Here is an 11,076-nt window from a genome sequence, read left to right as displayed (position 1 = left end):
CACTTTATTACTAGAGATAATTTTATGAACATTCAATTATTTTAAGTAATTTGTACAACTTATTAATAGTGAGGTGATTACTTTATTTAAATGAATATAAATAACCTTAAATTCTTATAAAAATTATATATTTTTTAAACAATAACATTATTTTAAAATTTGTAATCTGAATTTAAGGTGCAATATGTTGCACATATATATTTTTTTATAAAAAATTTATGTTTATTAAAAACATTTTTGGAGGGTCCATGACCCCTTGTCTCCAATGTGGCTGCACACTGTCTAGTGTCCGCAGTATGTCTGAACACTTTGCTAAAAACAATTGCAAATACAAATTATAAACACACAAGTATTATTATGCAAAATGGGACGAGATTAAACAAACAGTTCCTTGAATTACACAAACTGACAAGGTGAGGATTGAGAGTTTAAACTTAAAAAAAAAGCAATAAATAAATTCCATTTAACTGTAACATAAATTCAAAAAACCAATCACCTTGACTTAAAAGAAGGTCTAGAATCTGTGGTAGTAAAAACAAGTAGCAGTAAAATTAAGTAATTAAGTATTAGCCAGTAAACTAATTAAAGACTCTCCCCAGTCCAAACTTTCCAATCCCAATTATTAGTTTACTGTAGAATAATACAAACAATAATTAAGTCATTTTTGTATTTGTGCAAAATTTAGACAGGTGGCAGATTGATTGCACACAAGGACAAATGTCTCCAACCACTGGGCCATTCTTCCAGTTGTTTTCACATCCTACACCCTCTCTCTCTCTCTCTCTCTCTCTCTCTCTCTAACTCATTTTCATATATATTTTTTTGAACTTGTCTCAACGAGACCCTGAAACCTTAATAAAAGCAAGTTTGTCTTCAACATTCTCTACTCCCAACCCATTCTCTCTCTCTCTCTCTCTCAAACTGTAGATAATAGACTATATAGTTCCCTCTTTCTATTCTTTTTTTACTTTTTCTTTCTTTTGTTGGGACCCTCTGCCTGCAAACTCAGCAAACTCATCTGGGTCATTATTAAATCTTCCCCAACCAGCAACACTTCTTCATACCCATTTCATTTTCAACCACAACACCCTTCTGGGTCTCTCTCTCTCTCTCTCTCTCTCTCTCTCTCTTTCCTTATAGCTCTTTTGGGCTTTGCATGGCTAAGTGTCTAGGAGACTCTGAGCTCTGGCTTCCCTCTAAGTTTCTCACTGAGGAGGAGGCACTCATGGAGGAAAACCTCAACAAGAATGGTTTCAATACTACTACTACTGCTACTGGGTTTGAACCGAGTCTCACCTTCCCAACTGAGTTCCCCTACGAGTTCGACTCGTTCGGCTCCAGCTCGGCTCTCAGCTCCCCGGTTGAGTCCGTTGCGGGTTCCACCGAAACCGAGAGCAGCGACGAGGAAGACTTCTTCGCCGGGTTAACTCGCCGCCTGACTCAGTCCTCTCTTCAGGAAACTCAGAAACTCACCGTACCGAGTAGTTTCTCTCACACCAAACCCGAGGTAACTTTCTCTTCTAAAAGCAAAACAACCCTTTACCTTTAGTTTCTTCTACTGTTTAATCTCCTAGTTCTGACTTGGGTTTCTCTTTTTTGGTGAGTTGACTCAGTGGGTCATGGCCGGGTCGCCTCAGTCGACGCTGAGTGGAATCGGTAGCTGGTCAGGTCGAAGCGGTGTCTCGAGCAATGGAAGCCCAAACGGCCCATCTCAGTTCCCATCTCCTCCAACGACGCCGTTTGGTGCTCAAAACGACACCTGGGATTTAATCTACGCAGCGGCTGGTCAAGTTGCAAGGCTCAAGGTATCTGGTGAATCTCAAAAGTACAACCCCCAAAGCAGAGGCCTACTCTCTTATCCTAGTACAACCCCAGCAGCCACCTCAGCAGCACCAAAATCCTGCAACTTTGGGTTGTACCCTAACCAGCCTCTCGCTCACAATCTTCCCCAAACAGCTCAGGTGAGCATATATTTGTCTTCGGTTTGCTTAATGTTTAATGTTTAAGGTTTAAGGTTTAATTTCTGAGAAATTTGGAATCTGGGTGTCTGATTTGTTTGTGGGTTTTTTTTGTTTTTAGCAGTTTCAGCATGTAATGAAGCCACAGTGCTCTTCAATTTGGGGGAGACAACAAGTGAAGGTGGGCTTAGCGACTCAGCAGCAAAGAGAGCCACAGATGCAGATACAGACTCAGAGTAGAGTGAGAAGCACTAATGGGTATGAGAGTGGAAGAAGTGGTGCTCGGCCTCTGGGTTTGCCTCAGTCTGCATGGCCTTCACTACAAGCACAGCAACAAAATCAAGTGCCAAATCCCAATGGTTCAAGTATGAGAGCTGGCGTTTTGCTGAGTGGATCTAACACTTCTGTCAAAAGGGAATGTGCTGGTACTGGGGTTTTCTTGCCTCGCAGATACAGTAACCCTCCAGATTCTCGCAAGAAAACAAGTATGTTTTAGATTTTTGCATTTGGGTATTTCAGATTTGGCTAAATTTTTAGCCTTTTTCACACTTGTGATGTGAATGTTGTTAATTTTGGTCTGATTGTATATTTATTTTTTTTGTTTTTGTTTCAGGTTGTCCAACAGTTTTAGTCCCAGCCAAGGTTGTTCAGGCCTTGAATTTGAACTTTGATGACATGAATGGTCACGTTCAGCCACGCTTCTATACTGGTTTTACCTCAGACCATGGTAAGCCAGAGTTCTGTGTTACTTTTAAGGCGTAAATCTTACAGATCTGTTAGTGTTTGGTCGTGTTAAATTTGGGTTTTGTATTTCAGATGCTATCGTGGTTCGGAGGAATGCTCTATTGGCCCAGCAAAGGCGAAGTTTACGCACTGAAGGAGCACTAAACCATGAAGTACATCTTCCTCAAGAATGGACATACTAAACGCTGCAATTAGTCTCTTTATATTAGAGTTGTTTTGTTGGACACAGAAAGCAGTATATTAAAGTAGAAGGTTTGTGATAGAATATGGTATTTTGGGTTGGTTTTATAAAGCAAGGATAATTCAAGAATGCGAGTTGTAGTTGCAATAAAAAAGATCCAGCTTTTTGAGGAGGTTGCAGCTTTTTGGTGTTCTAGCTTTAGGTAAAGTAAGAACAGAAGGAAGGAATAGTAGTGAGTAGGAGAGAGAGATGGGTGTTGTTTAAAAGTTTTTAACTCCTTGTAATAAGTTGGGGGTAATTTCTTCCATGGCTCAATGGGTAAAAAAGAGAATGGAGAAAAGTGTAATTTGGGGGGCGAGAGGAAAGGTTTTAATTAATTAAATTATGAGGTTGTAGATGAGGTGAATTTACAAACCTCTTGTAATATCCCATATCGGGTAAAATTTTAATAAGAAAGCTCCAAGTTCTTGTCTCTAATGGTCTGTATGTGTGATTGTTTTCTTCCTTTGTGTTATGTAGAGGTCGTTTTGTTTTCATGTTTTAAAGACAACCAGAACATGGGGGATCTTTTTGGCCTTTGATTTTTTTATATTGGACACTTGCGCGGTTGTTTAACTAACAAAGCTTTGTGAACATGCGTGACAAAGCTTTGACTAGTTTAAAAATTTGCTAAATATTATAATACTCCTAATTAAGTAATCAAGTCCAAACCTTAAGTTTCAAACTCTTTGCTAACTCTTAATGCCTAAGCAAAAACTATGTATGCTCCGCATGATTAAGCGCCCATTTGGCCAGCAATATTTTACTCTTTGATTAGATTTCCCTTTGTACTATTTTATGAAGTAAAAGGGTGCGAGTGAATGTTGGTTTAGTGGAGGATGATACTTCCTTTATAAATTTTTGCTTTAGCAATAAAATAAAGCTCAAAGGATAAAGCGCAAGTTAAGGGTCATGGTGGAGATATCTTCAGCTTGAAGTTTTTTTTTTTTAGTGACGGAGATAAGAGAAGGGTTTATCGGGATGAAATTTGCCGTACGGTTTTAGCTTATTTTTTTGTGGGACCCGAGGTAGGCAATATTTTTTGGTGGGTCCCTTTCTTGAACAGTTCCCGTCGCATTTCCCGCTTCTTTTTTCTTAAAAAAAGTAACCGGAGACAGCTTTGGTAGTTGTGATTTGGTGCTCTGGAAGCAGTGCAATGTTTGACTCAGTCAAATCTCTCTCTTTCACTCACAGTATTTTGATATGAACAATTTTTTAAAATTTTTTTTTTTTTCCAAACTATAACTAAAAATGAATGTGACAATTTTTAAAGTAGACAGCAGGGAGTGAATGACTTTTTAGAATGTGTTTCAAAAAAAAAAAAAAAAATTCTTAGAATGACCTGTAGTTATTTTTGTAATTCCCTAACAAATTTTACTCTTGACTAATAAATGATGTGTGTAAATGTACATCTATAGATCACGTGAAGCACAGTTTTGCCTTAAAAAAAAAAGAAGGCAAAACTGTGTTGTGTTACAAGACTTATCTTAACATTCATCCAAAAAAAAAATCTTAACATCAGTCTCACTTATCTTAACTTTAATTTGAAAAAGAAAAAAAATCTTAACATCAGTCTCACTTATCTTAACTTTAGTTTGAAAAAGAAAAATACAATTATGATATGACACTTTATAAGATGCTAAAATACATGTCTAGGAGTATCTGCATTTACTTATGCGAAAAATGCCTTATGAACCTCATATAAAACACCAACATTGAGTTATCTATAGTTCTATACATGACCCAAAATGCTATTCAGCTAGAGCACTTCTCTAAAAATATAAGATATTGTAGCTTATGCAAATCTTTTTATATATAAATATATTTTGTGTCTCATGATGAAAAAAAAAAGTTAAGTTTTTTTTGAAAAGTGATATATATAAAATATATTAATAAAATGGAGTATAAGGTATAGAATTAAATATGAGTGTTTTGAAAAGTGGTTAGCCAACTTACGAAGAGTAGATTATTTTCTTTTCTTTAATTGAAATATAATTTTTGCTAAGCTAATGTGAGTGCTCTTAAGTCTTAACTCTAATAAAAAATGATAAAACTTTTATTTTTTGTAATCAATAAAAAATGATAAGACTTAGGTACATTACATTGAATATAGTACACTAAGTTCCCGACTAAATGCAAACACATGGTTATGAAAAGTAAATTCTTTTCTTAGTCTTTAATAGAAATAGAATTTTTGCTAAGCTAATGTGAATACTATAACAAATAAAAAATGATAAAACTTTTTTTTTTTTTGATAATCAATAAAAAATGAAAATACTTACATTGAATATAGTACACTAAGTTCCTGACTAAATCCAAACACATGGTTACGAAAAGTAAATTCTTTTCTTATTCTTTAATAGAAATAGAATTTTTGCTAAGCTAATGTGAATGCTCTAACTTTAATAAAAATTGTTAAAACATTTTTTTTTTTTGATAATCAATAAAAAATGATAAAGACTTAGGTACATTACATTGAATATAGTACACTAATGGCATGTTTGGGAGTTTAGAGAGGGAGGAGAGTAGAGGGGAGTAGAGGGGAGGGAAGTAGTGGGGAGGAGAGTAGAGGAGAATGATTACCATCCACTTTGTTTGGATGTTTTTATAATTAGTAAGGGGGAAGGGAGTAATTAGCCCTTCCCCTTGTTTTTAACATTGTAATTTTATAAATATAATAAGGGTAAATTAGGTAATTTACTTTATCAATAATTTTATGTGCTCTACTCTCCCTCCAAATCTCTCCAATTTGGGGGAATTAAAAATGAGGGGGTTGAAGGTAGTTGAAACCCCTCCAAACCCCTCCCCCTCCTTCCTTAAAAAACTTCCAAACAAGGTAATTGAATTACTCCCCTTCCCTCTACTCTACTCCCCCTCCTTTTTTAAACATCCAAACAGGCCATAAGTTCCCGACTAAATGCAAATACATAATTACATTGAATTTAATTATTATCAAACAATAAAATATTTTTATTTATTTTATATTTCATTTATTAATGCAACTATATATCTGAATCTCAATTAAGTAACTCCCAATATATTGCATGTAAGTTACTATACTTTGCAAAGATATGGTATTAGGTCCAGTATTGGTCTCTTTCTCAAGAAAAAAAAAGGGTCCAGTAATGGTCTTTTGTTATAGTCTTCTGTTTCTTTCTTTTCAATAAAAGTAGATTTATTATTAAAAAAAATGTAAGTTAATATACTTTTTTTGTCAATAAAAAAAATGAAAAGAAGAGTATCATTACTTTTGTGTAAAATAAGTAAATAACATTATCAAACAGTGACTAAAAAAAACTCATTTGGTACTAGCCTAATTCATGCCACCAAAGTCTTAAATTAAAAGGGCCAATGACCATTTTGGTCTAATGGCACCTCCGGGTTGTGGGGGTCTTGGGTTAAGGGGTGGGGTATATATATATACATACGTGTGTGTAAACAAAAACTAAAAAGAAAAAGAAAAAAAAAAGAATAGCAAACCGATTGTTCTAGATCCGAAGGCCATCATGAGTTAGAAATAGTTTGATGGGAACAGTGGAGTTATTAACTGGTACTGTTTCTGTTTGGGGTATACTTTTTAATTAAATTAATCATATTTTAAATTCAGGTTTTATATGAAACAGTGAAAGTACAGATGAAATCGGTGGAGGTGGTTGAAGAGAATTGATTTTCCATTTAAAGTTAATCATTATCCCGTAAAATTGAGTTTGTCTTTTCTAGCATAATACAAAGGGAACAGACCCCCAGTCCCTATGCTTTAGAACTTCACTATTTATATTAAATGAAATTGATGTTTTTGTTTTTGCTTTTGATCAATAAAAAAGGGTCTTATATGTGTGATTATAGACCTAACTTATTTAAACTCGTTATTGATGGCATAGGATATTTCTTGGCATGTTAGGACTATCCGCGTCGTGGTATAAACTAAATGCACAACTCGAATCTAGTAACTTTTTGACTCGCAAATATGACCAAATCCGGACTCTTACCAACACATCACGTCCCAGGGAATAAAAGCAAGATGTTTTTGTTTATTTGAATGAGTAATAAGATTGTTTTATCATTGTTGTCCTTTTTCTTTTTAAGGTTTCCCAGTATTTCTTACTGGATGTTATTTTTTTGATAATCTCATTTCTTACTACTGGATGTATTGGATCCTTCTGGTCCAGTTGTTATGCATGGCTTTTGAGACTTGAAACCAGATAAATTTGTTTTGACAAGGAATTAAAATTATAAAAGAAATGAAAAAAATATCGGGGAAGTCAACATTTTTCCTAAAACGGCTAGTCTCTATCTATATTTTTATTTTCTTAAAAAAGTACAAAAATAAGTTAGTTTCAGTATTTTTTGTTTTTAGTTTAGCCATTTTAATTCATATTTATGTGACATTTTTTTTTTGAGAAGAATGTTGCAACTTTATTAAAACTAGTTAGCCGAATTAGTTAAAATTACATTATGAAGGTGAGGAAGAACATCTTCTATCTACACTAATAAATAATTGATATATTTAGTATATCAAACAAATTTGGTAAAACCAAATGGCAATACATGAGACAGATTTGGTGTATATACAAATTTCTGAAATTTAAACTAGAAAATTTAAATATCAATTACTAAAATAGAACTAAACCCAATTTTAGATAACGATCATATACTCATTGACAATTTAAATTGAATTCTGTCACAATATGCTGTTCCCATCCTTAATTTATTAGTGTCCTCTTTATTCTGAATCTGAAATCAGGTTGAGGGATTGTGGATATTTTTCATTTCATATTCTATGGGTTGCATTTTAAGTAATAAGTAAATGTTGACAGAGGATAGTAGCTTCCATGTTCTAAAATCTTTTTGCCTTTGAATTAAAAATCCACTTGGTGCAATGCCTACTACTACTCGCTAAAAATTGTTTATTTATTTATTATTTTTTTGGGTAGAAAATTGAATTGCAAGCAAGCCTAAACAAATCTACGTGGCATAGGAGTTGTCACCACGTGGAGAGGAAAAGATTCTATTCGTTTAGTTGGGGACTTTCTTGATTTCAGGCCCATATCCAGCCGTCAATCACGATATCTGAGTGATTTCCCAATCAGAATTGCACTAGTTTCTTAGATTTAGTTTTTTTTTTTCTGTTGTTAACACCGTACACCCTTATTGCGATGGTTATTTCATAAGTATAAGTATTTGTGAGGGGTTCAAGTCTCTAGGAGAGAGCTTCATACACATATATACTTACGCTCTGTTTGTTTTGCTGGAAAATTTTCTGTAAAGATAGTTTTCCACATTTTTTAGTGTTTGGTAGCACAAAAAAATTGGTCAACGGAAAACTATCTTTAGTCAATGTAAAATCCTAATAAAAATAAGACTTGTTTTTTATAGGTTGTTTTCCAAAATTTTTTTGGGAAAACAATCTCTCTCTCATAGTACACTCTCTCACTCTTTCTTTTTCTTTTTCTTTCCTCACACTTTCACTGTCACTAACTCTGGTCTCTCCTCTTTCATAGATCTCTCTTTCTCACTCTCTCTCCATATTTTTCTTCCCCTTTATAACACAGTTCTTTGAGTAGATTTTTTTCCCTCATTACTCAATAATTATTTCATTCCTCTATATTAACTAGCAAAAGAGAATATATTTGCAGCGGTAATTATTTCATTCCTCTCTACCAAAATCCCAATTCTTTACTTTGAATTTCAAACTTGATTTTATTTTTTCTCTAAGAAATTTTTGGTTTGATGGATTCCAATTAGAAGTTTTTTTTTGCACATAAAAGTGCTAAAAAAATAAAAAATAAAAAAGAAGAAAGAATGAATGAATGAAGTAAAAGACGAAAATTTTAAACACAGTGCCTATATGGATCTAAATTACTTTTACATAGGATAATCCTTTTCGTTGATAGATACATTATGCAGATACTATGTAATGATGGTATATTATGTAAATACATTATATGAATACATAATTTTGAGTGATATTAAAAACTTGTGGTTGACCATAGTAGACAATTAGTGTACCAGTAAAAAGAGTAGACAATTAAAAATTATTGTTATTTGTACTTATTAAAGATGTATTCCCCTATCAATTTTATGTATATAGACAAATGGTTAATATATATATATATATATATATATATATATATATATATATATATATATATATATATATATGTATGTATGTATTTATGTGTGTGTGGATGTTTCTATCCATATATATATGAGCAAGATGAGTGGTAAAGATCATGAAAATTTGACAACTAATTTTGATTGTATCTATTGTCAAAATTTTAGTATGAAAACCAATTTCATTTTTGGTTTTTTGTTATTATTTATATTGATTACATTAGTTGGTTTACATAATACACATTTTAATTACACAAAAAATATAAAAATTAAAAATATAAATTTGCATACCAAACACCAAAAAACATTCTCAAGCTCATTTTCAAGGTTGTTACCAAATACTGGAAAATGATATAGTTTTCTAGAAAATGCTCTTTAAAAAATGAACAATTTTTTAGAAAACGTTGATGCTGAAACAAACAGAGTATAAGATTAGGCTAGAGTAGAATTCTATCTTGTTTTTTTTCGTCAATAATAATCACTTTATAAGTATAAAATTCTTATAGGAGGAGTTTAAGATTGGTTCAAGTCTTCAAGAAAGAGTTTTACATACTCATATATATATATATATATATATATATATATATATATAGATTTAAACTAGAGTAAAATTTTTATTTTATAAAAAAAGAAAAAGAAAAAAATTCAATGAATGTTCTTTTTTACTTCTTGTAATGCGCGCGCACATGCTTTTATTATGATAACTTGTTGAAAACTCTCATTCGCTTCCCCATTTGCTTTTATTTATAATTGCATGATTAGGATTTCGGATAGTGTTTGATGGATTGAGTTAAGCTGTTTTTTTGGGCCTTTGAGGTCAACTAGTGTACGGACAAATCGAATTTTGGGGGCTATACTTTGTTTGATTTGGTTGCTTAGAAGCATAGAATTACTCTTTAGATTTGATGTTGTCGTGAACGAAAAATGGGTGTCACAATTTTAAATTCTAATACCTTTTTTTATGTTAGATTATTTTGATTCGATGCAAAGGGATAAATCAACGAAAAAGGTCGACACATTCATTCATGTTGATGCTGTCTATATATAATGCAAACCACTATGAGTAGCGTGCTACTAGTAATCATGTTGGTGGCCTTGTCTATGGTGAATAATGATGTTAATAATGGAGATAGGGAAGCAATAATGTAGCTCATGAGCTGGGTCAATGGGCTTTGACATGTTAGGTTGGTTGTCAACTATGTAATTTCATTGTATTGTCAGAGCCTTTGGAAGAAAGCTCTTGTTGGTGACGCATGTACAGTTTGATTTGGTGCAAATCAATTTACTTTTACAGAGTTTTACTAGGAAAAAGAAAGACAGCAATTCTGTCCGGTTTACTTGCTTCTTTCTTTGGAATATACATGATACTATGATACATTCAACAAGAGTGTAAATTATAAAGTCACTGAGTACGATTATCAAAAAAAAAAAAAAAAAAAAAAGGTCACTGAGTACAATACTAAGTGAAGATAGGAATTCCGCTATAAAAAAAAAAGTTACTGTATAACACTTTTGAGCAGCTGCTTTTGAGTCATTGATCAATGCGGCACAAACAATATTTTTTTTAATTATGTTTTTGAATATAATTGTAGGATTTGAAAGTATACCTAAGTTTTGTCTATATTTTAATGGGAAAACTTTCTGCTTCAACAGTTCAACCCAACCTGAAAGACTAGCATACCATATTTTGGGCAGAGTAATGAGGTGAAATAGTTAGGCCCAATGGTCTAAACTCGAAAGTGTGCCTTGGAATGGCTGGACTGTTTTTGCAAAACTAAATCAGCCTAATACTAAAGCCCAGTTACAGACAGACATGCACAAGCAGACAACTCAATAAAAAGGATCTCAAGGCGCTAGGAAGGAGAGGTGAAGCAAATTTGACCCATTGGGAAATTTTAGAAATTTGTTCTAACCCAATTTGCACCTTGGGCTTTTTTACTCTTCTCAACTCTAAGCTTGATCCTGTTTAACTTCCAAATAAGATAAATACCCAATTCATTAATAAATTATAAAATGTAGCATGTCTATTTCTAACAAAAA

General features: G+C 32.8%; 1 protein-coding gene across 2 annotated transcripts; it reads left to right on the top strand.

The window, feature by feature from the left end:
* Positions 1-956: 956 nt before the first annotated feature.
* Positions 957-3,360, top strand: LOC142641150 (uncharacterized). 2 transcript variants are annotated; one of them, XM_075815545.1, is made up of 5 exons: positions 957-1,507; positions 1,614-1,961; positions 2,083-2,443; positions 2,572-2,685; positions 2,775-3,360. In XM_075815545.1, exons 1-5 carry the CDS (start codon positions 1,157-1,159, stop codon positions 2,882-2,884), a joined length of 1,284 nt encoding a protein of 427 aa, XP_075671660.1. In that variant the 5' UTR covers positions 957-1,156; the 3' UTR covers positions 2,885-3,360. The 2 variants fall into 2 exon arrangements, with proteins under 2 accessions (XP_075671660.1, XP_075671659.1); XM_075815544.1 differs by having other exon boundaries at positions 2,080-2,443.
* Positions 3,361-11,076: the final 7,716 nt, after the last annotated feature.

The sequence above is a fragment of the Castanea sativa genome, chromosome 6 (assembly GCF_040712315.1).
Source record: "Castanea sativa cultivar Marrone di Chiusa Pesio chromosome 6, ASM4071231v1".
NCBI lineage: Eukaryota > Viridiplantae > Streptophyta > Magnoliopsida > Fagales > Fagaceae > Castanea > Castanea sativa.
This window is presented reverse-complemented; position numbering and strand designations above follow the sequence as displayed.